Source organism: Heterocephalus glaber, unplaced genomic scaffold, assembly GCF_053883595.1.
Source record: "Heterocephalus glaber isolate CG9 unplaced genomic scaffold, H.glaber_assembly_v1.0 deba00000006, whole genome shotgun sequence".
NCBI classification, from domain to species: domain Eukaryota; kingdom Metazoa; phylum Chordata; class Mammalia; order Rodentia; family Bathyergidae; genus Heterocephalus; species Heterocephalus glaber.
This window is the reverse complement of record NW_028258136.1, coordinates 496,658-524,296: the sequence shown is the minus strand read 5'-3', so window position 1 is coordinate 524,296 and position 27,639 is coordinate 496,658. Positions and strand designations below refer to the sequence as shown.

Genomic DNA, 27,639 nt, shown 5'->3' with positions numbered 1-27,639 from the left:
GGTATCAGTGCCTGGGTTATACCCACAGATGTTAGGATTTAATTGATCTGTGGTTCAGTTCAGGCACTGGTACATAGTGTGGTTCACAGTAAGTGCTCCATAGCTAATCATGATGATTATTATTTTCATATCATAATATCAAACATGGCACTATTACATGCCTAATATGAAATACTCAAAATTACAGACATGTCTCTAGCATGCATAGATCATCATTGTTAGATACAGTCTCTATATATATCCTTATCTGTGGGATATATGTCTTTGTCAAGTAACTTAATTCTCATTATTTTGCTTCCTGATATAATTATGTCTTAAAAGTTTTAGGTATGGGGTAAAATATGTATAATACAGGATTTTATTGTCATTTTAATGTGAAGAAATCTCACTGTCAGATAATATTGGTGTCTCTGCTAATCTTTATGGTTTTGTTTGGCTTATCTTTGCATATCACTTTATTTTAATATGGTAAAATTAATTTATTAAATATTAGAGATAGACATGGAGTTATACTGCTAATCTCAGATGCATTTTTCAAAGTAAAGGCACCACACATGCATTGCAATTATTAGAAATGCAAATAAATAAAAGATATAAATAACTCCATAAAACAAAACAAGAAAACAAGCATTTTTCTTCCATATGAAGCTTAACATTGGTTATGAATATCCTCCTAGATTTTTTGTGTGCATATATGTATTTCCATGTGTATGAATATACATGTATTTTTACAAAGAAGTTTGAAGCTTCTTTTTACATATGTATAAATATTTATGTATTTTTACAGAGCCAATTTATAACTTTTTAACACAGGATTTAAACAATCATCATCTCATATGATTCTTTTAGTAGCAATATCTGGTCATTTTCTTTTTTTTTTAAGCACAAAAGAGCCTTTAAAATCCTTCAGATGTGATTGGAAGACAAAATGTGCAGTGTATTGTAAATTTTTATGTTAAATTATGTTACTTTATGATAATTAGAATCAGAAGTAGTATGATTTTTGAATACTATTCTAATTTATCAGAGAGGGAGAAATTATTTTTAAATAAAAGTAACAGATTAAGGAAATCTTACATATTCCCCTTTGGGCCAACTTCTGCCCCTAAAATGATGAGAAACATAGAAAATCTTAGAATAAACATTGCGATAGATGAGAGTGCTGCACAAGGCAGAGCAGAGTGAATGTCATTTACTGACTGGGACTCCAGTGGGAACTCCACAATACAGGAGAAGCCAGGATAGGAGGAATTTAATTTTTTACTCCCATTGTCTACTAATATAAACTAGGCCAACATGAAACACATGTAACACAACTATTACCTCTATTCTTACCAAGACATCAGAGGTCCTGGATTGCTGAACATAGAACTTGGAGATGAAGGTAAACACAAAATCATAAATAGATCATACTAAAAACAAGAGCTGAAAGAAGAAAGATTTTCCTCATACAATTGTTTTACGTGTATAATTTAATACCTTTGCTGAGGTTTAATGGAACATAGTCTCCCAGATATGTTAGGAGGTGCCTTCAGTTTCAACAATGAGGAATACAAGAAGTATACAGACTTAAGGGTAGTCCAAAATGTACACAAGGGCACAGTCATTAAAAATGAGTTCCCCAAAGCAGGAAGTTCAGAGTCCCATTTACCTGTGAATGCACAGAATACCTCTTGGGATATAGTCACTCTAGAGACTGGTCCTCACCACAGGAACAATTAATCTTGGTCACACCTGCTCTTTGAATCATGTTTTGCCTCCCACATGGGTTAATTTTACATATATCAGAAAAGTCATCTCACAGTAATGGAAACTTAGAGTCTAATGCAAGGATTGGAATATTTTATCACTCAAAACTACCATCGTGATCACCATTTTCCTTTTCTTCCTTCTCATCATCATCTCCAGAGCCACCTCAGTCATAACCATGAACATCATCAGTTACTACATTGTGGTTATTACTCATGATTATGCACTGAAATGTCTAAAGGGGTTTGAAAACACTCAAAGCTTTTACTAAAACAATCTGTACAGTTTTAGTAATGGAATGCTAAGTGAAGAAGGAACCTTGAACTTGTCACCTTCTCTAGACAGTGAAGACTGGTAGGAATTGAGGATCACCAACAGGTAGACTTTAACTCTTCATTCACATACCCTCAGTCACTAGGGAAGTTGTTGCTAAGAAAATTCCTCTTCAGTATTTTATTATCTATGGATGTATTGTTAATGCAGAGGTTTACATTTCTGTGTTTTGTTTTGGTTTGCTTCTGATTTTTTTCCTAGAAGAAAGAAAACATAAACTATCAGTATCAGGATGACAGGAGAAGAGAGAAAGCAAGGCCAGAGGCATGGGAAGCTAATAAAGAGTGGGTTCCAAATCACATGGAATGGCATGCATGTTGATGCCTGGTCTTCCAGTCTGTTGGTTTAGACACCCTTAGGCAGAGACAGCTGGCCACACCTTGGAAATATGACCATGAAAAACTCATGACTTTACAGAAAAACTTAATTCAGTTCCTTGACTTTGTGTACTGTATCTCTGGACAGATTTTCTTGTCATAGAGAAGGGTCTGGAAGAGTGAGAGTCATCTCAGAGAACAATTGGGCATCACAGCAATGAACTCCAAGCAGCCACTAACTTGTATGTAGTTGAGGTCTCTACCCCCACAGGCATCTGTCCAGACATTTCTGGTTGATCTGGCCCAACACAGATAGAGAGATGACAGTCCCTGTTAGTCACTGCTCAGTGGCAACATCCATCTTCCATTCCAGCTGGAACTGCCTGTTATCTTAATGGTGGGAGGAGACTGGAATCTGCCTCCTCATCAACTCAGCACTGGACATAAATTCCAAAGAAGCTGGGAACTTAGCATGGGCAGCTTGAATCCACGCTGTGGATCTCTCAAGTTCTGCCCACTTTATGCTGTATGTCAGAAAATTCAGCTGTAAAGATAAGAAGGTAGAGAAAAATGTTGAACAGCAAAAAGAGAAAAGGAGGGAAAAAAACTAAAGGAGGAAAAAAAGGGGAGAAAAAAATCATACACCCCATAAAAATCCAATGAAGGAAAGATAAAAATTACAAAGTAGTAAAATTAAAAATAAAAGATTGAGTCAAAGAAAAAAATTCCCATGCTTTTCAATGAGGGGCTTATTTCCATGGTCTGCAGTCTTGGGATCCAGGCAGTCACAGTCTTCTCTGCCTAGATACAGGGCCTGTGTGTTTTTGAGGTACCCTACCTGTACCAGAGGCAATTCTGTTGGTTCACCTCAGACCGTGGTTAGCATCCAAGCCAAAGGATTTTCTTGTTCCTGTTGTTAGATGGGCAATGTGATTAACCCTCTGGTCCCTACTGGTGTAGTTGTGGGGCAGGACTTCAAGTGGATTGTTGGACTTAATGTCAACAGTCATGGCATCAATTGCTCCCTTCTCTCCCTGGGCGTTGTTCTTATCTGGGGTCAGGTTGGGTGGTTAGTCTTTGCCTCTGCTGCCCTTCACCAAGGGAAAGGGAATTGTATAGCTGGCTTGGAGTTTGGACAGTTGTGCCCGTGTGTGCGTATGTGTGTGTGTGTGCGCGTGCATGTGTGTTTGTGTAGGGGGTACATCACATATCTGGGGTGAGCCTGCTTGCTTGTAGGTGTGTGGGGGCACCACATGTCCAGCACAGACCTGCTTGTTCTCATGGCGGGGGTTGTGCCACCCTTCTGAAGTGAGCCTGATTCTCATGGTACAGGGTACTGTACATCCTGTGCTGGCTGGCTTGCTCATGTCATGGGAGGGACACTGTGCATCTGGTGCCGACCTGCTTGCCACATGATGTGGGGTGCTGCATGTCCATTGCAGACCTGCTTGCTCACATTCTCAATTTGAGGTTCTTTTTTTTTAGGTGCATGATATAATATACAATGTTTGGGTATAAGCAGATATCTAGTCACAATGTGAAACATGCTTATCTACAAGTTGTGTGAAAACAAATCAACTTTGTCAAAAACAAATGTTCACAAGTTCTGAAAATATTTATATTAACATAAAATATGGCATCAAATTCAAAAATATCTTTTGTTACACAGAATACAGTGTATACACACCAAAAGTTTAAAACAAAAGTAGTGGCAAAATCCTAATTAAAAAAAGCAATTAACAAAATTAAGTTTTTAGTGGCCTATACCTCAAAATTGTAAAGACTAAACAAAAACTACATAAATACTAACTCCACTTGAAAGTAAAAAAATACATTTTATTTTATCATGCTTAATTAAGACAATATGTATTAAGCTAAAAGACACACAAAAATATCTATGTCAACTCAATATTTTTATATTAAATAATGCAGATACATAATCAAGATATTTAAGTGATTTACTGAAAAACAAATAATGTATGCACTTTAGGATATCTCTATCTGGGATTTTGTACTTTAGAAATTTTAAGGAAAGATATTGAGCTCAAGCTTTTTGTATTAACTATTCCTACAGATCTCCACTACATAAGAAATTTTCACAGGATTTTCAAAATAGGCTTACATATATAGTTTCTCTTCAGTGAGACTTCTTTCATGTATTTGTCAATACATGTGTGTACTAAAAGTATTCCCACATTGCTTACATACATATGGTTTCTCCCCATTGTGAGTGTCTTTGGCAAACCACAAATGCTGAAAGCTTTCCCACATTGCTTACATACATAGAATTAATGCTGAGTGTGAGTTCTTTCATGTATTTTACAATATTCTTGGGTACTAAAGGCTTTTCCACTTTGCTTACATACATAGATTTTCTCCCCTGTGTGAATTCTTTCATGTACCTTACAATGATCTTGTGTACTAAAAGCTTTCCCATATCGCTTACACACATAGGGTTTCTCCCCATTGTGATTTCTTTCATGGATCTTAACACCGTTAGATGTGCTGGAGGCTTTCAAATTTCTTTTATACAAGGTTCTACTCTCTAAGGTGAGTTCTTTCACTAAGATCAGAGTAGGATTTCTCACATTGATCATATTCATAGGGTTTCTCTCCAGTCTTTGTCCTTACATGCTTCTGAAAGGACTGGAAATCACCGTGTTTATTACATTTATACAGCTTCTCTTCTGATCACAAGTACTCATATGTCTTCAATCCAGTGTGAACTATGATGGGCACATTTAGTGACAAATGCCCAATCAGGTGCTTTCTGCAAGGAGGGATTACAGCTGGTTTTAAACCAGCTTGTTTTGTGTCCACATTAGCATCTGGAGTCCAAAGGAATATTTCTTCATATTGATTCCAACCTTTATTTCCATAGCATTTCTGTACCTCTTCATTTCTTAGATTTGTCCAGTAACTTTTGCACTCTTCTTCAACTTCCTGGTTATCCCAGGCTCTTCCTATTGCAGCCATGTTCCTAAAAGTTTCCCTTTTCACATCTCTGTAAAGCTTCTTTTGGGATGGATTTAGCAAAATCCACTCCTCTATGGTGAAGTTCACGGCCACATCCTCAAAGGTCACTGCCTCCATTGTGTGGCTTCAGGTTGTCCTAGAGTCCTTCCCATGCGGCATGCAGCCAATAGAAATCACAGAAGTTGGCCTAGCAAGCTGGGCCAGGTTGGGGGTGGGAGGGTGGTGGTGTTCTCAGCAATGTCTCCTCCTGGAAATTTTAGAACATGTAATCCTGCTTGCCACTGTCCCACAGTCTTTGTTGTCCTATCCCAGCCTCAGTGTTAGGCAGTGCACCTGTGTGCCTGAGGCCCTTTTAGAAATGAGCCTTTCTTAGTATTCCCAGCCCTCTTCCTCAAGTATTAGTGGTTAGTCTTTGGGAGGATTTTCTGTTCCTTCCCTAGTAGTAGTAATTAATAGTAGTATCAAATTATTTCTGCTGTCCTCCAAATGAAGGTATTTTGCTTCTACCCCCAAACTCCAAGAAATAAAGGGTCTTTGCCTTTGCCATGGGATTCAGTGGGTTTACCATCCTACTCTCAAAGTCAGAGGGATTTAGTTTCTGCTTCTTCCCCCAAAGCAGCATCTGCATTCTGGGAGAATATTTGCTGACCCTCCATCAATGGTTTAAGGCTTTTGCTTGTGGCAGAGAGTGGTCCAGGAAATAGGTGGGGTTTTGTGCCTGTCCACCTCAGCAGCAGCTGTTCTGTGTATCTATGTGCCTTCTAAGGGGTTCTTTCCAGTCACCTGTTTTGCCCCCACTGTCTCTTGTGAACCCCTTATCTGCAGTTTCCAGCAGGTGCCGCTGCTCTGGACCCTGCCGTCGGGGCCCTCGCCGCCATCGCTGTCCGAAAAGCACAAATTCAACGTGGGGGCCATGGCGGAGCCCTCGGTCTCATGGAGCAAGCACCGTGGCGGTGGGGACGGCACTGGAGGGCCAAGGCCTGGTCACTGACAAGCAGCCCGGCGAGGCTTGAAGCAATTTGAGACTCTTACAATGCAGGTATTGGTGGCTTTTTTTGACAATGATCCCATAGTAAGTATTCTTAGTGTGTGAGACTTTCAAATCAAAGTATTGGCAGCAAAAACTAAACAGAAACTCACCACAAAGATGGTAGAAAGGAATTTGCAGCTATCTCATGGCTAATCTTTGAGCCAAGTAGTTCCACATAAATCTTCAAAATAAAATACTTATCTGAAAACATTACATTGCGGGGACATACAAGATGTGATCAAAACAATGACTATTCAAATGAAAAACAAAAAAATTATTACAGTAAAAGATGCATTGCTATTAATCCTTCTCAAAATACATCTCAGGGACTTTGAACACACTTATTCCATCATCTTGCCACTTTCTGAAGCAGTTCTGGAAGTCTTTCATGAGTGTCTTTGTGGCTGCCTTGTTTCCTGAATTAATTCAAAATGTTTATGGCATTTTGTGGTCAAATAAAACATCACAGTGTGTCCTCATCAACCCTATCCACTGGACATGGCACTATGTGACTTCTGGCTCTTCCCCAAAGTCAAAATGACAATGAAAGATCAATGTTTTGAATTGATTCAAAACATTGAATCTGCCATGTGACAGCCCAACTAAAGACATTCATTCACAAGAGACTCCCAGAAGTGGTTCAGAAAGTGGCAAGGATGCAAAGATAATTGTGTTTGAAGTGAAGGAGTATATTTTTGAGAGGGATTTTTATGACAATTTGCCTTTTATTATAATAAAAAATAGTTGCCATAGTTTTCTATCACATTTTGTATGTGCTATTTCCTAAAGTGAAATCTACCATTACAATACTAAAAAATCTATAATTTCTCAAGTGCAATCATAAAATCAAAGTTGCACATGGATTGAAATTACAGAGAGGTTTTAAAGATGGTCTTTAATTGGAGGTGTACTTTTTGATAGGTAAGAGAGGAAAGGTGATCCCAGGCATAATGGAGATGTTTCCATGGACAGGAAAACCGTTCAAACACAAAGGACTTCATGAAGTAAGAGAACAAAAGCTGAAGTGACAAACTTCAGTTTTCAAAGGCTGATGCAAGCCACACATGTTCTCCACAATTTTAGAAAGCCTTCTCTCAAAATCTTTATTCTTATAAACAGCTTAAATCAAGAAGCAAAAAAATTACGGAGGAGGAAACCCACTGTAAATATTTGGATCTGACTGCACTGTCTTGAAAAAAACACTGCTTTTTTTAAACTTGGTATTTCCTATTTTGTAGACAATAATTAATAATAATAATAGTGATGATGACAATAAAATCTGATTTATCTAAGTCATGATGCTAAATAAAGAAAATCAAAACCAAAGTCTTGTGCATGCTATGCATGCACTATATCTCTGTTCTCTGAGTTACATATTGATCTCCACCATTATTTTCTTTATGGTTTATCACTTCAAGATAAACAGAGATATTTTTGTGTATTTAATTCTAATTATTGAGAATCTAGAATGCTAGAGATGTCATTTCCTGTTGGAGAAAGGTTAAAGGAAAATGAGTAGAGAAGCTACTTAGGTATGACTGTTTCACTATTCCCTTGACTTGCCTTCTGGCCACTTTAAAAAGCTAAAACTGGGATATCCCAATTTCTTTGCAGCTAGTCTCCATTAATTAAATGCATTTATGTGAGACTTTGAAGGGTAGAGTGGAAGCTTCCTTCCCTTTTGTGTACAATAATTGAGAATCATCTAAGGACTCGTTAAAACAGATTTTTAGCTCTTACCCAGTAATTAAGTAGGTCTGGAGTGGGGTTGAAAATTTGAATTTCTAATAATTTTCCAGGTGATGCTCATCCTAGGACTGTCATACATTTCCCAGTTTCATGAATGTGAGAAGTATTCTTCATGGTGGCAGTAGTGATGATGGCGTTGGAGCGTCCTGATGTCTAGGTCATATCTATTGTGGGTTCACTTTGCGGGATCCCTTATGCTTTCTCTAGTAATTCAAAACTGTAATCATGTAATTCCATGCATTAAATCCTTTTCTGTCTGAGAGAACTAGTTATTTCTGTTTCCCAAATTAAACTACTGATTGACACAATAGTATACCCCAAATTGTTGTAAATGACAAAAGGATGTCCATAAATCCTTCAGACTGTATCAGGCTGCTAAATCTAAAATACAAATCCTTGAGATTGTTATAAGTACGAGGAAAAACTTTGTTCCTCTGCAATTGAATTCACTAAATTACTTGCAGCAATGTGTAATCTAGGATGACTAATCATCCTGGTTTGCCTGGATGGAGGCGTTTTCTAGGATGTGGATCTTTTAGTGCTGAAAATGGGAGCAATTCAGGCAAATCTGGCCTGGTCAGCCACTCCAATGTAATCTTTCTTTTTTTTTTTTTTTTCCTTTTATTGGTACATTTTAGGTGTACAACATAATGACATTCATCATTGGAAATTTGCACCTCAACATACTCTCTTGGTTCTTATTTTTCCCCCTTCCCCTACCCTCTCTTCAACCCCTCCATCCCTCTCTATTTACAAAGACTTTGTTTCCATTTTTTTCATTTTCTCATATTAATTCCATAAATGTAATCTTTCTTTTTTATCTTGAAGATGTTGCACAGAAAGAGAAACAGATTTATGCGATGAGATTGAGAGGATTTAAGAAATTGTTATCAGGAAGTGTTTGAAATGGAAAAGCATACCCAAGGCAATTCTTATAGATTGTGCACAGGGACTGTGAAGGCCTATAGCAAAGGTGGTAATGTGTGAGAAACCAGAGTGTGAGTTTGGAGCCACTGAGATTGTGCTTTGATCCAAGTGTTGATTGCCACCTGGATGAACTACTGCAGGTCACTAAGTTACCATCTGTGTGCAGTGGGACCACAATTGTACCTACCTGTGGTGAGGTGTAATGGAAATAAAATAGAATCTGCTTAGAAGAGATATATGGCTCAAAATAAGCATGAAAAATATGTGAGCTATTCTGCCTCCTCTACCTCCTCTGCCTCCTCCTCCTCTTCTTCTCCTTCTCCTCTTCCTCTTCCTTTTCCTCTCCTCCTCCTCCTTCCCAAGAAAATTACATGAAGGAATCAGGTGGAAACATGTGGGCAGGAATATTAGAGAGGAGATATATCACAGGAGAAGGAATGGAGGAAGAAGGAATCTGGATGATAATGGTACAAAGTATCATTTCTTGGGAACTTTTAAATTCATCTCTCTTTGCTTTATGTATTGCCAAAGGCTAAAAGTAAGAAATGAGCTGTGTAATATTTTCTATATTGAAGGTAGTAGGACCACAAATAACTCCCAAACACAATGTTAAAATTTATATTAATTTATAATTATGATTGAAAATAGATACAATGCACCCTAATTGAGAGAAAAATCAACCAGAAATGGCTAGTTGCAAACAAAATGATGGAAATGAGGGAAGGAAGGAAGAGGAAAAGACAGAAGTCAAGTGCCCAAATATACAGAGAAGTGACTGATTCCAATCCATGGCTGGGCAGGCACACAGAGGGCATATTTTTGGTGTTTCTAATAACCTACTTTTATAACATTCCCATCAAAAGAGTTTTTTTTTCTCAATGTTTTCTGCAGGGCTGTCTTTACTTCCTTGTTCCTCAGGCTGTAGGTCAGGGGGTTGAGCATGCGGATCACTGTAGTGCAGAACACAGAAACCACATTCACCTGGGCCAGGGAACTGACTGTGGAGGGTTTTAAGTACATGAATGCAGTGGATCCATAGAACAGTCCCACAGCTGCAAGATGGGAGCTGCAGGTGCTGAAGGCTTTGGACCTGCCCTCGGTGGAGCTGATGCGGAGAATGCTAGACAGGATGAAGGCATAGGAAACAAGGACCATTAAGCTGGTGACTACTATGTTGAATCCAGCTAAGAAGAGGACTGTCATCTCCACATCATAGGTGCTAAAACACGAGAGCTTCATGAGAGGGAGGATGTCACAGAAGTAATGGCTGATGAGGTGCTCACAATAGCTCAGTTTTAACATGAGGCCAGTCTCTATTGTGGAGCCAATGAACCCCATGGTGTAGACCAGAGCCACCAGCAGGGAGCAGAGAGCATGAGACATGATGATATTGCAAAGCAAAGGGTAGCAGATGGCCACATATCGGTCATAGGCCATCACTGTCAGCATGTAACACTCAGCAATGACAAAAACAAGGAAGAAGTAGAGCTGAGACATGTACCCCACATAGGAGATGACATTCTTTTTTTTTTTGTTGTTGTTAAATACTTTTATCGGTACATTTTAGGTATACAACACAATTACATTTCTCATTGGGAATTGTACCTTTACATGATGCATCTTGGTTCTTATTTTTCCCCATTCCTAGCCCTCCCTTCACACCCTCCACCCTTCCCTATTTACAAAGACTTTATTTCCATTTTTCCGTTTCTCATCATTTTTCCTTTCCCTTCTTTCCTTTCCCCTGCCCCTGCCCCTCCCACTACCCCTACCCCTTTGGACCTTTTCTTCCTATTTTGCATTATCAATTATTCATTCTAATCATTGGTACATTTTAGGTATACAATATAATGACATTCATCATTGGAAATTTGCACCTTTACATAATCTCTCTTGGTTCTTATTTTTCACCCTTGCCCAGCCCTCCCTTCAACCACTCCAGTCCTCCCTATTTACAAAGATTTTGTTCCTATTTTTCCATTTTCTCATATTAATCCCATTCCCTTCTATCCTTTCCCCTAGCCCTCCCACTTCCTTCCCCTTTACCCCTTTTCTTCCTATTTCACATTACCTATTATACATTTTAGTCCTTATTTACACTTTCAGTTTCTCACACCAGAGAAACTATTCAGTATTTACACATGTGTGTCCTATTTATTTCACTTAAGAGTATCGCCTCAATGTGCATCCACTTAGCTATAAATGTCTCTAATTTCTCATTTTTTATGGCTGAGTAGTACTACATTTTATAAAAAAAACTACATTTTCTTTATCCAGTCTCCAGCTGATGGGCATTTGGGCTGTTTCCAAGTTTTAGCTATTACAAACTGCACTGCTATGAACATGGGTGCACATATATCACTGTGGTATGATTCTTTTAATTCTTTAGGGAAGATCCCCAGCAGTGGAATAGCAGGGTCAAATGGGACTTCCAGTCCTAGTTCTCTGAGGTATCTCCACACTGATTTCCACAGTGGTTGCACCAGTCTACACTCCCACCAGCAGTGGAGCAGGGTTCCGCTTTCCCCACAGCCCCACCAGCATTTGTTATTGGTTGATTTCATGATATCAGCCATTCTTTCTGGAGTGAAGTGGAATCTCAGTGTTGTTTTCATTTGCATCTCTCGAATGACCAGTAATGTTGAACATTTTTTCATGTATTTATTTGCTATTTCTACTTCTTTATCTGAGAAATGTCTGTTCATTTCAGCTGCCCATTTTTGGATTGGGTCTTTCAATTTGGGAGGTCTGATCTTTTTAAGTTCTTTATGGATTCGAGATAGTAGACCTTTGTCTGAGGAAGAGCAGGTGAAGATTTTTTCCCACATTGTGGGTTGTCTCTTCACACTGCTGGTGGTTTCTCTTGCTGTGCAGAAGCCTTTTAATAAGAAGAGATCCCATTTGTTGATTGTTTGTGCTAGTTCACAGGCAACTGAGGTTTTGTTCATAAAATCTTTTCCTACACCGATGTCTTCAAGGGTTCTACCTAACCTCTGTTCTAACTGGTTCAGAGTTTCTATTTTAATATTTAGATCTTTCATCCATTTTGATTTTAGTTTAGTGCATGGTGAGAGATACAGGTCTAGTTTTAATCTTTGGCAAGTTGAAGCCCAATTTTTCCAGCACCATTTATTAAAGAGGCTATCTTTCCTCCAGTGAGGGTGTTTGGCTCCTTTGTTGAAGATGAGATGGCTGAGTGTGTCTGGCATTGTTTCTGCATCTTCTAATCTGTTCCACTGGTCCTCAAGTCTGTTTCTTTGCCAATACCATGCTGTTTTTATCACATTGGCTTTGTAGTAGAGTTGCAGGTTGGGGATTGTGATACCCCCTGCCATGTCTCTGTTACCTAGAATTGCTTTTGCTATTCTGGGTCTCTTCTTATTCCAAATGAATTTTTGGATTGTTTTCTCAAGGTCTATGAAGTATGCTGCTGGGATCTCAATTGGAATTGCAATAAATCTGTATAGCAGCTTTGGAAGTATGACCATTTTCACTATATTAATCCTTCCTACCCAGGAGCAGGGGATGTCTGTCCATTTTCTGATATCATCTTCAATCTGTCTTTTCAGAGTGCCATAGTTTTCAGAGAAGAGGTCTTTGATTTCTTTCATTAGGATGATTCCTAGGTATTTCAGATTTTTGGACACTATTGTGAAAGGAATTATTTGTGCTATTTCTCTCTCAGTGAGTCTGTCATTAGTGTAGAGGAAAGCTATTGATTTTTGTGTGTTGACCTTGTAACCAGCTACTTGACTGAATTTGGTTCTTAAGTCTAGAAGACTTTTGGTGGAGTTCTTGGGGTCTTCTATATAGAGTATCATGTCATCTGCAAATAATGACAATTTGACTTCTTCGTTTCCTATCTTTATTCCTTTTATTTCTTTCTCTTGTCTAATTGCCGTGGCTAATGTTTCCAGAACTATATTGAACAAGAGTGGTGATAGTGGACCTCCTTGTCTTGTTCCTGATTTTAGTGTGAAGGATTTCAGTTTTTGACCATTTAGTATGATATTGGATGTTGGTTTTTCATAGATGGCTTTTATCAGTTTGAGGTAGAGACCATCTATTCCAATTTTTTGTAGGGTTTTTATCATAAATGCATGTTGGATTTTGTGAAATGCTTTTTCTGCATCTATGGAGATAATCATATGGTTTTTGTCCTTGGCTCTATTGATACTGTATTACATTGATTGATTTGTGTATAATGAACCATCCCTGCATCCCTGGGATGAATCCCACTTGATCAGGGTGTATGATCTTCTTGATGATCTTCTGCATTCTGTTTGCCAGTATCTTATTAAGGATTTTTGCATCTATGTTCATGAGTGAGATTGGCCTATAGTTCTCTTTTCAGTTGGGTCTTTCTCTGCTTTGGGGATCAAGGTGATGCTTGCTTCCAGGAATGAATTTGGGAGCATTGCTTCCCTTTCAATTTCACTGAAGAGTTTAAACGGTGGTGGCAGCAGTTCCTCTCTAAATGTCTTGTAGAATTCAGCAGTGAAGCCATCAGGGCCCGGGCTTTTCTTAGGTGATAAGTTTTTCATTACATTTTCAATTTCATTGGTTGATATTGGGTTGTTCAGAATTTTTAGGTCTTCTTCATTCAACTTTGGTAATTCATATGTATCTAGGAATCTGTCCATTTCTTCTGTGTTGTCCATCTTATTGGTGTATAGGTTCTGGAAGTAGGTATTGATGATCCTCTGGATTTCTGCTGGTTCTGTTGTAATTTCACCCTTTTCATTCCTAATTGCATGGATTTGGGCCTTTCCTTTCCTTTTTCTGACAAGGTTGGCTAAAGGTTTGTCAATTTTGTTGATTCTTTTGAAGAACCAACTCTTGGCTCCATTGATTTTTTGTATCATTCTCTTAGTCTCCATTGCATTGATTTCTCCTCTGATCTTTATAATTTCCTCCCTTGTATGAGCTTTGGGTTGTCTTGCTCTTCTTTTTCTAGAAGCTTGAGGTTCAGCATCAGGTTGTTTAATTGGGCTTATTCTGTTTTCCTAATATGCATATTCACTGCTATGAATTTCCCTCATAAGACTGCTTTCATTGTGTCCCATAGATTCCGATATGTTGTATTGTCATTGTCATTTAATTGAAGGAACTGTCTGATTTCTTCTTTAATTTCCTCTGTGACCTATTGGTTATTCAGAAGTGTGTTGTTCAATTTCCACGTGCTTATGAAATTTTTTGAGTTTCTTTTGCTATGGATCTCCAATTTCTTCGCACTATGGTCTGATAATATACAGGGGATAACTTCAATTCCTTTGCACTTACTTAAACATGTTCTATGTGTGAGTATGTGGTCTCTTTTTGAGAATGACCCATGTGCAGCTGAGAAGAATGTGTATTCTGATTTTGTGGGGTGGAAGACTCTGTAAACATCTGTTAAGTTCATTTGTTCAAGAGTTCGATTGAGTTCTGGTATTTCCTTACTTATTTTTAGTCTAGTTGATCTATCTATTTGTGAGAGTGGGGTGTTGAGGTCCCCCACTACAATTGTATTAGTGCATATATGACTTTTCATGTCCATTAGTATTTGTTTTATATAGTTGGGTGCACTAGTGTTTGGTGCATAGATATTTATGATTGTCATCTCTTCCTCTTGGATTCTTCCCTTTACAAGGATGTAGTGTCCTTCTTCATCTCTCTTAATCAGTGTTGGTTTGAAATCTACTTGATCTGCCAAGAGGATAGCTACTCCTGCTTTTTTTCGGGTTCCTGTTGCATGCAGTATTGTTTTCCACCCTTTAACTTTCAGTCTATGAGTTTCCTTTTGAATTAAGTGTTTTTCTTGTATGCAGCATATTGTTGGATTTTGCTTCTTGACCCATTCTGCCAGTCTATTTCTTTTGATTGGTGAATTGAGACCATTAACATTGATGGTTATAACTGAAACGTATTGACTTGTCATTGCCATACTTTTTCTTTTTGTTGTTTTCTCCCCCTTTACATTTAATTTCTTATCATGCCAGATGGGTTCATTCTGCTTTGTTTCCTGGGGTTGTGATCCTCAATGTCTGTTCCTAGGATATTGTGTAAAATTCTTTGGAGTGCTGGTTTGGTATTCACGAAGTTCCTAAGGTGCTCTTTGTCATGAAAGTATCTTATTTCTCCATCCATTTTGAAAGATAGTTTTTCAGGGTACATCAATCTGGGTTGGAGGCTGTTTTCTTTTAGGGCTTGGAATATGTCACTCCAAGCTCTTCTTGCCTTGATGGTTTGTGTTGAGAAGTCTGCTGTGATTCTGATGGGCTTTCCTTTGTATGTGATTTGTTTCTTTTCTCTACCTCCTTATAGAACTTTGTTCTTCTGTTGTGTTTCTGGAATCTTAACAATTATATGCCTATGTGTAGATTTTTTTTGATCAAGGCTATTTGGAGTCCTATATGCCTCACTTATCTGTATGTCAAGCTCTTTTCCCCTCCTTGGGAAGTTTTCTGTCATTATTTCTGTGAAGAGATTTTTTATGTCATCTCCACTCTCTCCTGTTTCTTCATTGAGCCCAATCAGTCTTATGTTATTCTTGTTTGCATCATCTAGGAGCTGCTGGATTGATTTCTCATGTTCCCTTATAATTTTGAAGCAATTTTTCTTTTCCTGGTCACTAATTGCAATCTTATCTTCTATATCTGAAATTCTGTCCTCACATTGGCTCATTCTGCTGTGTAGACTTTCAATGGAGTTTTTCATGTCCTGGTAATCTATTTGCATCTGTTTTATGGATTCCATTTGTTTCTTATGTTGGGATTCCATCAGGTTCCTCAGCTCCTCTCTAGATTTATTAATCATGTCTTGCACTAAGGGCACAATTTCTCCTGTTATCTGAGAAATTATTTCTGATTTCATTTTTTCCAGATCCCCTTTTGTTGCCAGTTCAGTGGGTCCAGGTGGTTGAGTATCAGAGTGTTCTATCTCCTTTCCCTTTGATGTTGCTGTAGGTGATCTGGAAGTCTGGTTTTGAGAGTTATTTATGTGTTTTCTCATTTTGCCTGGGGTGGGGGGCTGTTAGTGCCTGCACGGATTACCTCCTCTGAGCTGGGTGAGGTGGGCCAGGGGCCACGAGCAGCGGTAGGGATGGTGACCCAAAAGCCCTTTGCTGTGAGCTGGGAGCAGCCGGAGGAATGGTGGCCGGGAAACCTCTTCCTCTGGGCCAGGGGCAGTGGGACAGAAGGTGGCCCAAAAGCCCTTTCCTCTCGGCTAGGAGCAGCGGGAGGGATGGTGACTGGGAAGCCCCTTCCTCTAGACCAGGAGCAGTGGGACGACGGCTCAGAAGCCCCTACCTCTGGGCCGGGAACAGTGGGACTCAGCACCTTGGTCTGGTGGTCTGGTGTCCTCTGCACCTTGGTAATGTGGAATCAGGTGGCTGCCTGTCCGCAGTGGGGTGATTCGGTGTCTTCCGCGACTCAGGACCTCGGCAGGGCGTGCACAGACCTGCCTGTCTGCTGGTGATTTTTTTTTTTGTATAATGGAGTTTTGGTACTTTGCCCAGGCTGATGTCACATTTGTGAGTTGAGTGATCCTCTTCTATCAGTCTCTCTAGTACAGTTTTGAATATTTTGCAAATATTTTTGAACATATTGTATTAAGATCATTAGTCCCTGCCATTAAGTATTTAGTATATTTGAGGTATATTTTCTGCTCACAGATTTTTTGTTTTTGTTTTTTGTCTTTCCTTCTCTCTACCTTCTAGTCTTTGGTAAATCACAAAAGGTCAGATAAACAAAAATAAGTAATTATAATTTCTTATTTTGGCCATGGCAGATACAGATATTAGATTTTTATCTCACTATAACCAATTAGGAAGGTGTATAAAATATATGAAAAATATTTTTAGATATTAGACAAGTGTTGCTGAATTGTGATCTAAGATAGAAGAGAACAAATATGATGAGGGTTGAATTCATCCTGACTTTTTGTATGCAGACATTGTAGCATGGCCTGGGGAAGGGAAACGAAAATGAAGTAGAGCATTTTTACTAATTTGAAAAGATGTAGATTAGATTTTGGGATGCTGAGGTATCTAGAATATATGGAGAAAGATGTTGAAACACCAAGGAATAAAAGGTTCAGAAACTTTTGTAGAAGACTGCTTGTGTCTTCTGAAAACTGAACTGTGTATATCTAAGAAGTTTGGGAAAGGACAAATATCTGGAAACTCTGAGTTGCATAATTAATTTTCATAGCTTACATAGGACTGGTGTTGCTTGTGTTACCACCAACTGGTAGGGAGAGAATCTCTGTATCATTCAGTAGAGGATATATGATATTTATGCCTTTGTATTAGGGCTAACCTAGTCCTAGCATAAAGTTCTAGAATATTATTAATATTTTCCAGTAGAGCTTAAAATTTAGCCTTGGAAACATCAAGGTAAGCTTCCAGTAGATTAACTGGCTGCCACACAAACTTCAAATCTTTCTAAAGAAATAAAAAGCGATTCAGAGAGCATACAATGTACAGCATTCTATCAAAAATTACTAGACATTCAGATAAGCAGGAAAATATGTCCCAAAACAAGGAGAAAAAAAAGAAATAACATATTTGATTAAATTAAGACACAAGAGTTTGATAACAGCTGTTACAAATTTTTCAAAGGATTTAAAAGTAAGTATGAATACTATGAAAATTTAACTAGAAGATATAAAAAAGAGTGAAATCGTAATTTTATGAAAAATGCAATATAAAATTCAAAATAGTTCCTGGATGGGCTTAATAGCACATAATGGTAGAGCGACAGGAACTATTAAAGCTAAAGCACTCAGAGAAACAATGAACAGACTGAATAATCCATGGAGCAGACAATTAACAAATGTTAATTAGAGTTCTAGAAAAATGGGTAGAAATAGGAAATTATTTTAGAAGCAATGACGATTTCACAAATGGCAGGTAAAGATACAGATCACAGAAAATGTTTTTATAGGGAAATGTAGTAAACTCAGTTATTGGTCTGCTTTTTGTGATCACTTCTCTTCTGAACATTCTCCAATTTGTATCTTTCCTTTTCTCCCCTATGGCCTGATGTTCCATTTTCAACTTTTTTCGGATCTTTGCCTTTTAAATATTTTGCTAGCATTTTGTGGTCCTATCTAAAATTCAGTTCATAATCCTTTCATTTAAAAAAATTTCCTTTTTCTTACCCTAGACTAGATTCTTTAAGTTTCAGTTATAGTCAACTTTGGTTTGTACTTTTCCCTCCATTTCTGTTGTACCATTGGGACATCAATGTTTGTTAATTATTCTATTACCAGGTCTCCTATACCATTCATGCCTCTCTGTATTTACTTCATGTCCAAGGTTAATCACCTCTCTGCTTTAGTCTATTCTGTCACCTCAAACTATACTAAACACCATTGTTAATAAGATAGATAATTAAAACAAATCTACTTCATTTTATGTCTTCTACATGCTACAATTAGCACTATTTATTCATTACAGCATTCCTTTGAGATATTATTATCTTAATTTTATAATTATGAAATTAAAGTTCAGAGAAAATTTAAACACCTACTATGGTCACATATTTAGTAAGAGGTACAGCCAAGATTTGTACTGAGGTTAGTCTGATTCCAAAGTTCATGTTCTGAGAGGCCATACCCTCCTACAGAGAGGGCATCAGTATTAATTTTGTTGGAGCAACCGGCATACATTTGACTGTTCTAGGCAAATTGTCAGGGGTTCACCTTATTGGTACAACACTGAAGTTAGCAGTCTAGTAGACAAAAGGCCAGCCTGTGGGAAGAATGTAATGAAGTGTTGTAAGTATATAGTGAAGACTAGACATAGTATATGAGCTAAATGGAAACATGAGGACCAAAGTTACAAATTTGAAACATGCTCTTACAGAAAAAGGTGTTGAACAAATGAGCTCTCCAACCACCTAAAAAATAAATAAGTGCCTAGAATGTGGGAATGATGAAATATTTGAGGAAAGGAAGATGAAGCACAGATGGTAGTGGAGTGTCTCTGTGAGGCTTTAGTTCTTTCAGCACATGGACCATGTCTTTTTACCCTAAACCTAAAATTGTAAAGTGAGAAATAAAAAGTTAAAAATTAATTGAACTTTATGTAGCATACTGTCCCATCTGACTTATAGTTAAAGAAATTTATTTTATTTACTTTCTCAAGTGGAAGCTATTTCATATGATGTCCTATGAGCTACTGTTTTCTCTCCAGCCTGGCTCTGTGCTTCCTGTTGGAATTGACATGTTCTTGTATTTCTCTGGTATTTAGTCATGAATGACTCATTTGGGGCCATACCAGAGCTATTTGTTTGTTTTTCAAAACTCTGAGACATATATGTAAGTACATGTTTAAGGATCAGACACACACTTATATGTAATGAAATGTATAATGTATAAACATACAGTATATGTTGGATATGTTCTGGACTTAACTAAAACAAAGAAGCCATTCATTAAGTAAAAATTCAGGTTTTTGAAAAAGAGAAGTTTCTCTGTCATAATGAACACAGTCACAGTATTTCTTTCTGCACTGTTTCTTGCTTATATTGGTGATAGTCATCAATGAATTTGACTTTGCAGAAGCCATAGTTGAAATGCACTTGAAATAAAGTTTTCATGGTCATAGTCTTTGAAAAGACATTAGTTCAGAGAAACTTTTCTTGCTCTTGCATCACCTAGACAAAATACTTCTATTGTATTTAGAGAAAAGGAAATGTTTAATGAATCCCTGAGATCGTTGCCTTTGGGTCTCTGAGGGCATTTATGAAACTTAATTGTTTTTCTTCATTAATAACTTGTAGTGGGATTACAATCAAGTGGGATTTCTTAGAATTTCTGTAGGACACAGCAAAATTTTGTGTCAGTCTACAGATGATATAGCATTATTGTAGAGCATTGGCTAAAAATGTGTCACAGAGGTAGATATGCAAGCTGACAGATGTGTGCACACACATAAACATACAGTAATTGGTGCTGTGGGTGTTAGTGGGCTTGACAAGGAGCTGGGTCCTGCATTTTCATGAATTTAAAAGAAACCCTGACCAGGGTGGGAAAAGCAGGGATTCTGGAGCCATACAGATCCTGAGTCTTGGTTCTACCTTGCTGGTTGGACTACACAGTGTTTCTTATCTATGTAGCAGGGATTCTGGTATACTAATCCTAGGACTGCTATAATTAGTATCAGACTATTTAAGGATCATTTCCTGAAACTATGAGTGTTTGTTGAGAAGCTTCACATTTTTTCTTATCAAATGAACTAGAATTTCCCATACAAAATTGAATAGGATTTATGAGAGGGGACATTCTTGGTTTGTTTTTGATGTTATAATGAAGGTACTCAGTACTTTACTATTGAGCATGACATTAGCTGTAGGTTTTCAGTAGACATCTTTTATCAGATTTAGGCTATTTCTCTCTATTCCTACTTTGCCAATATTTTTTGTGGTAAGTATTGACTGTTACCAAATGTTCTTACTGCATCTAATAAGATGTTTTTATAGTTTTACTGTTCTATTAATGTGGTAAAATTGTTGATTGACTTTTTTTTTTTTCGGTACTGGAGATTGAACTCGGGTCCTTGCGCTTGCAAAGCAGGTGACAGAACCACTGGGCTAAATCCCCGGCCCTTGTTGATTGACTTTTAAAAAATGAATCCATACTTTTTCCCTCTTGGATTATTTGAATCCCTTTGTATTGTGTTGGATTTAAAAAACATTTTAGGGCTGGGGATTTAGCTCAGTGGTTCTGACTTCTGCCTCTCAAGCTCAAGGTCCCGAGTTCAATCCCCTGTACAAAAAATTTTTTAAAATTGACATAATAGCTGTACATATTTAGAGGTGCAATGTGGTATTGAAATACATGCATACAATGTGTGATGAGTAGATCAGGGTAACTGGCATATCCATTACCTCAATATTTTCTTTTGTGTATGTTCAAAACATTCAAAACCTTTTTACTTTTTATTTTGAAATATACCCTTAATTATTTTTTATTATAGTAGCCTTATTGTGCCATAGAACATTAGCAATTATTCCTATTTTACTTCTGTTGGAATTTTAACTATACCACTCTATAATTTTTTTTTTTTTTTGGTACTGGGGATCAAACTCGGGTCCTTGTGCTTGCAAGGCAGGCGGCGGAACCACTGAGCTAAATCCCCGGCCCAACCCTATAATTTTTTATTGTGATACTTGCATTAGCATATTTTATTGTGCTATTGTTGTTTTACATATTTTACTTCTCCATATATTATAAATCCATGATAAATTATTTTCTTATTGTTTTAAGACAAAATAATTTTGAAAAGAAATTTTAAAAATAATGTTTTATATGTACCCATATATTTCTAGTGGTCTTTATTTCTTCCTGAAGATATGAGCTTTCATCTGGAACCATTTTATGAATGTGCTTCTTTATTTCTTGATTATGGATAACATTGTTTGATTCTTTGTATTTCTAGTAATATTTGAATTTATTATGCTCTACATTGTGGATATGGTGAGGAGACAGTGAATAATTTTATCATTTGTATAGCATGTAGGATTTTGTTCTAGGATGAAGCTGATTTATTAGAAGACCAATTATTCCTGTTGTTTTCACTGTTGCAGTTCAGTTTTGTCTTTACCCTAAGGACATTGTCCTTACTCATAGTATATGACTTTTCTGAGATCTCATCTAAATGGTTATTTGTTGATCAAAATCTCTCCTCTTCTGTCAGGTCAGAATTCTATCTTTCTAGCATTGTGCATCCTCTGTGACCTCACATAAGTTCTTAATCTGCCAGCAAATGTTGTCTCCTAGAATTGTGGAATCCTTGGGTACACATTCAAAATGTACTGCTTAGCTGAGAACCCAAAGGGTCCTTTCTGTGGCTTATTCCTCTCTGACCTACACATTCTGGCTATCTTGGCATCCTTGAACTCTGGCCTTCTTCATCCTAATAACAGAGGCTGCTCCCATTTGCTTGGGGTCCACTTCACTATTCTGGGTTTGCAAATTGCCTCTAGGAGGAAAGTTGGGGTTGAATATGGTAGTTTCTTCATTATCTTGTCTTCTTTAAAGAATTTCATCCTTGTGCTGTCAATTTTCCAGTTTGCACATAGTAGCTTTATATATTTTTCTAATCTTATAAAGCTGTTAGTGCTCAAAGAGAAAGTGTAATATTAGCTACTCCCTTACTCCTGAAATGTGATGTTTGATGACTTATATTTTCATTACTGTTCTTTTTATTCCAGCCAAATTGAAGGCCATATGGTTTTAGAGGTAAGGAGAGATTGGAAATGTAGAGACTCACACTAATTCTGTGATTCTGAGCAAGTGGCTTCACAGTGTCTCTTTCTGTCAGATGAGGGTAAATATTAACTGTGTGAACTCCTAACTTGCTGGCATTGGAAATATTTAGAAAGATTAAAAAATACAGTGACCATTTTCATACCCAGAGAGAGTTTGATCCAGGAGAACTGGTTTACCCTAAAATTTTTATCTGATAATTACTCTAAGTAATTATTTTGCTCAGTTAGTGATTTGGAAAACACAGGAGAAGACAATCTCTTCAGTTTTTTTGAGTCAAAATTCTATGAGTTTTTGGAGTTGATATTATAGATAGAAAATAAAGATGAGAGATTGGGACATAGGACAGACAATTTTTGTCAAGGCAGAGCTTAGAAGTGAGCAGTAGAAGACAGAAAAAGACAAAAGCATACCAAACAGGCTGTTAGAAGAATTGTTTAAGGCATGTGAGTGGAAGGCAGGGACAGCCAATGGGAATTTTAACTAGTTAGTAATTTAGAGAAGGCTGGTTTTAGCAGAGATTGAGAGTAGTTACCTGATAAAGTCTTTTTATTATCTTTAAACTTACCCTCCATGAGAAGACAGGGAAAGGAATCACAGAAATCCCTTTTAGTTTTTGAAGCTGGGAATAGTGCAATTAATTCCAGGAATGAGTTGAAATATGAATAAATTATTCATTGTTCTACTGTAAACTCCAAAAATCCCCTGTGTTAAGCTATCTTGGCTCTTACAATTTCTTTTTACTAAATTTATGGAATATTTATTTATTGTTCTTCAAGAGATTCTCAGATCCAAGAAGGCAAGAACCCTGCTTTATGGATTTTTAAAAAATTTTATTTTATTGGTCCATTTTAGGTATACAATATAATGACATTCATCATTGGAAATTTACACCTTTACATAATCTCTCTTGGTTCTTATTTTCCCCGCTTCCCCTGCCCTCCCTTCAATCCCTCCATCCCTCCCTATTTATAAAGACTTTGTTTCCATTTTTTCATTTTCTCATATTTTTCCTTTCCCTTCTTTCCTTTCCCCTACCCCTCCCACTTCCCCTTCCCCTTTGCCCCTTTTATTCCTATTTCACATTATCTATTATACTTTTTAGTCCTTATTTACACTTTAAGTTTCTCACACTAGAGAAACTACTTAGTATTTACACGTGTGTCCTCTTTATTTCACTTAAGAGTATTGCCTCAATGTGCATCCATTTAGCAATAAATGTCACTAGTTTCTCATTTTTGATGGCTGAGTAGTACTCCGTTTTATAAAAAACCCACATTTTTCTTGATCCAGTCTCCAGTTGATGGGCATTTGGGCTGTTTCCAAGTTTTAGCTATTACAAATTTTGCTGCTATGAACATGGGTGCACATATATCACTGTGGTATGATTCTTTTAATTCTTTGGGGGAAAACCCCCAGGAGTGGAATAGCTGGGTCAAATGGGACTTCCAGTCATAGTTCTTTGAGGTATCTCCATACTGATTTCCACAGTGGTTGCACCAGTCAACACTCCCACCAGCAGTGGAGCAGTGTTCTTCTTTCCCCACATCCCTGCCAACATTTGTTGTTGGATGATTTCTTGATAGCAGCCATTCTTTCTGGGGTGAGGTGGAATCACAGCATTATTTTAATTTGCATCTCTCAAATGATCAGTGATGCCGAACATTCCTGCTTTATGGATTTTACTGGGTCTCCTCCTATGGTTCAGCAAAGAGGGTTGGAGTCAGACAGACCTAGGCATGACTCTGGGTTCTGAAACATATCTCTGTGAGCATATAACCTCTGAAGTGGTATCATCTTGAGAAACAGATACACTATATTTGTAAAGTGGTTTGGTTCTTGGAAGCTAGGGGTCAATATAAGTGCTCTATGTCTGGTAGATTATTGGACATTTAAGAAATGGTGATCAAAATCATTTTTCACAATATTTTTTCTCTTAGAAGTACAGAAGAACTCTTTCTTGAATGAAAGAATTATTTCTAAAAGCCACATCAAGCAATTCCAAGGGATAAACAATAGTTTTGATAGAGTCAATGTCTTAATAATCATGTCAGTGAGACTTGTAACCCAGAATCAAACTTCTTGTTTCCCTGTTATCCTTCTTCTCCTTCTCCTCTTTCTCCCCCTCCCCCTCCCCCTCCCTCTCCTCCTCCTCCTCCTCCTCCTCCTTCTTCTTCTTCTTCTTCTTCTTCTTCTTCTTCTTCTTCTTCTTCTTCTTCTTCTTCCTCCTCCTCCTCCTCCTCCTCCTCCTCCTCCTCCTCCTCCTCCTCCTCCTCCTCCTCCTCCTCCTCCTCCTCCTCCTCCTCCTCCTCCTCCTCCTCCTCCTCCTCCTTCCTTCTTCTTCTCTTTTGCAGTACTGGGGATGGAACTCAGGACCTTGTGCTTGCTAGGCAGGCGAGATGCCACTGAGTTACATCTCCAGTCCCTTGTTCCCCTTTTATCCATAGGTCAGAACAGGTACTGTCTCTTTTCTGGAAGTGGGGTGGGAGGGGGTGTCTTGGGTAAATTAACAACTATAAGTTTCATTCTTCAGTGAAGAGAGTTTTACAAGGTAAATGAGAAGTTTGAATTTGTTCATCTAGGCTGAGCTTGAAGCTATTGTCTTCTATTTACCAGGTCTTTATCCTCCCCAGGGAAACCAGACAAGAGACAGTTGAGTGCTGCATATTGTTACAGTTCTAAATAAACGAAGGTGAGTGCTTGCTTGAATCTGGTCAGTCATGTAATATTGTGTGAGTAGGACTGCTGAAGGTCTAATTTGGGTTGAATCTCTTTTTTCAATTTTATCATTTTGAGTCAGTTCTTCAATATCAGTTGTCTTATCGGTAAAATGAGGATAATGATTGTCACATAGCTCTTAGAACAGAGCTTTTCAAAGTAAGCTCTAAACTAATTTTAGCTTTCAAAAATATTATTAACACTGCAGCCACTAGAACTGAGACCTTGGAAAAACACAAACAAAAGTACCTTTAATTTAAGATGCCAAATTTAAAACAACAAGAATACAGCCTCACCTTTTTCATCTTACAGCACTGCACCAGAGCTACAGTGACTTCTGCCTTTTGGGACAGGGAAGTGGTCCAGGAGCAGTAACTGAAACAGAGGCAGAGGAGGGAAGGAGATAGTAAAGGGACTGACTTCAAAGTATAAAAGACACCAAGCTGGTTATAGTACCACATTTTTGAGCAGCACTAGCTCTTCTTCTGAAAGTAATGTTTAGCCTGGAAGTCGAAGTTTCTGTTAGTTTGCTTCTACCCATAGCAAAGGGAAAAAGTCTTCCAACCAAAGTTCAAATCTGTCTTTGTGGATTCCTTTTTTCAAGAATAATGAATAGATATAGAAAGATTATCTTAATGGTTGTTTCCAAGTGATCCTCTTTTCTTGACCACATAGATCACACTCAAGAGAGAATGGCAGCCAGGAACTCTTCTGTGACAGAGTTCATCCTCACAGGCTTAACGGACAAGCCAGAACTTCAGCTGCCCCTCTTCTTCCTGTTTCTAGGTTTCTATCTGGTCACAGTTCTTGGGAACCTGAGCTTGATCCTCCTGATAGGGCTGAACTCTTACCTGCACACTCCCATGTACTTCTTCCTCTTCAACCTCTCCATAATTGATTTATCTTACTCCACTACCATCACCCCCAAAATGCAGATGAGTTTTATCTCAAAGAAGAACATTATCTTCTATGCTGGGTGCATGACTCAGCTCTTTTTCTTCTGCTTCTTTGTCATTTCTGAGTCTTTTGTTCTTTCAGCAATGGCATATGACCGTTATGTTGCCATTTGTAACCCACTAGTGTACACAGTCACCATGTTTTCCCAGATGTGTTTTCTCCTCTTGTTAGGTGCCTATGGGATGGGCTTTGCTGGGGCTATTATCCACACAGGAAGCATAATGAGCCTGACCTTCTGCTCTGAAAACCTTGTCAATCATTTCATGTGTGACATCCTTCCCCTCCTTGAGCTCTCCTGTAACAACACTTATGCACATGCACTTGTAGTCTTTATTATTGTGGCCATTGTTATTGGAATACCCATTGCCACCATCTTCCTTTCTTACACCCTCATCTTGTCTAACATTCTTCACATCAGTTCCACAGAGGGTAGATCCAAAGCCTTTAGTACCTGCAGCTCCCATGTGATTGTGGTTTCTCTGTTTTTTGGTTCTGGGGCTTTCATGTATCCTAAACCACCATCTATTATGCCTCTTGGTCAAGGGAAAGTGTCTTCCCTGTTCTATACCATTGTAGTACCTATGTTAAATCCATTAATCTATAGCTTGAGGAATAAAGATGTCAAAATTGCTTTGAGGAAAACTTTGAACAGAAAAATATTTTCTTAGCAAAGGAGAAATATTTGAAAAATGAGACATGATATTTTATTTATTAATATTGACTAGGGGTGATCAAAATATATGGTGAATATTTAAATTAAAAAAACCAATTATTACAGTGAAAGTCACATTTCTATTTCTTCCACTCCAATATACCCTCCCTCCTGGAACACTTATCCCATAATTATGCCACTTTCAGAAAGTCCTCTTTCACATGGGTCTTACTAGTTGTGATTAAAAAAATACAGTGAACACTGTTGTTGAGTAACATCCCATGGAATGGCCAGCTCATAAAAAACTTCATGGTGTGTCCTCATCAAACTTATTCATGGATCTAGTATTGTACAATTTCTGACCCTTCCCAAATAGTTAAAATGACCATGAAAGATGAGCACTCTGATTCAAGACATCAAGTTGAGGGCCTTTATAGAAAATTGTGGAGTGATAAACAATAACAACTCAGTCTCTTCATGATCTGGAATCTAGACACTGGAAAATAGCTTAGGGAAGAGGAAAAAAAAAAGAGAAGTAGATCCCCAGGAACCAAGAAGAATCTGATAGAAAATTAAAACCTAGAGAGTAATTGCAGAGATAGAACATAATGCAGAAAAGGGAAGGATCAATCTGCACTTTGTCCCCAGCTCCTGGCTTATGGCTTATTGCAAAGGAAGACTGAATCTACAGAGACAAAGGGAGAAGTTCATATACTCCAAATTACAAATTCCCATTGTTTTAGAAATATTTCAATATATATGCTAATTAGGTTCAATTGTACTACTAGTTTATCTTAGTTCATTAAAAGAGAGATTAGTATTATCTATTTGTTTCTTTTTTGTAAGACTTTCAGCTTTATGTTTTGTATTCTGAATAACTACTTTGAAGATAATGATACACAGTGTAATAATTATTGCTATTCTCTTTTTATTTGATTATAAACTTTTCTTTGTTTCATACAAAAATCTAAAAA

General features: G+C 37.7%; 2 protein-coding genes and 1 pseudogene across 3 annotated transcripts; 1 reads left to right on the top strand and 2 right to left on the bottom strand.

The window, feature by feature from the left end:
* Positions 1–4,687: 4,687 nt before the first annotated feature.
* Positions 4,688–5,492, bottom strand: LOC147830704 (zinc finger protein 627-like; annotated as a pseudogene).
* Positions 5,493–9,909: 4,417 nt separating this feature from the next.
* On the bottom strand, positions 9,910–17,336 carry LOC147830703 (olfactory receptor 8A1-like). The gene is made up of 2 exons (XM_087210259.1): positions 17,279–17,336; positions 9,910–10,628 (listed from the first exon to the last, which is right to left on the bottom strand). The coding sequence occupies exons 1-2, from the start codon at positions 17,334–17,336 to the stop codon at positions 9,910–9,912; spliced, it is 777 nt and encodes a 258-aa protein (XP_087066385.1).
* A 561-nt stretch (positions 17,337–17,897) lies between these two features.
* LOC101716997 (olfactory receptor 8B12) lies at positions 17,898–26,710 on the top strand. 2 transcript variants are annotated; one of them, XM_087205823.1, is made up of 2 exons: positions 17,898–17,909; positions 25,746–26,710. In XM_087205823.1, the coding sequence occupies exons 1-2, from the start codon at positions 17,898–17,900 to the stop codon at positions 26,679–26,681; spliced, it is 948 nt and encodes a 315-aa protein (XP_087061949.1). In that variant the 3' UTR covers positions 26,682–26,710. The 2 variants fall into 2 exon arrangements, with proteins under 2 accessions (XP_087061949.1, XP_004874510.1); XM_004874453.3 differs by lacking the exon at positions 17,898–17,909 and having other exon boundaries at positions 25,743–26,710.
* The last annotated feature ends 929 nt before the right edge of the window (positions 26,711–27,639 follow it).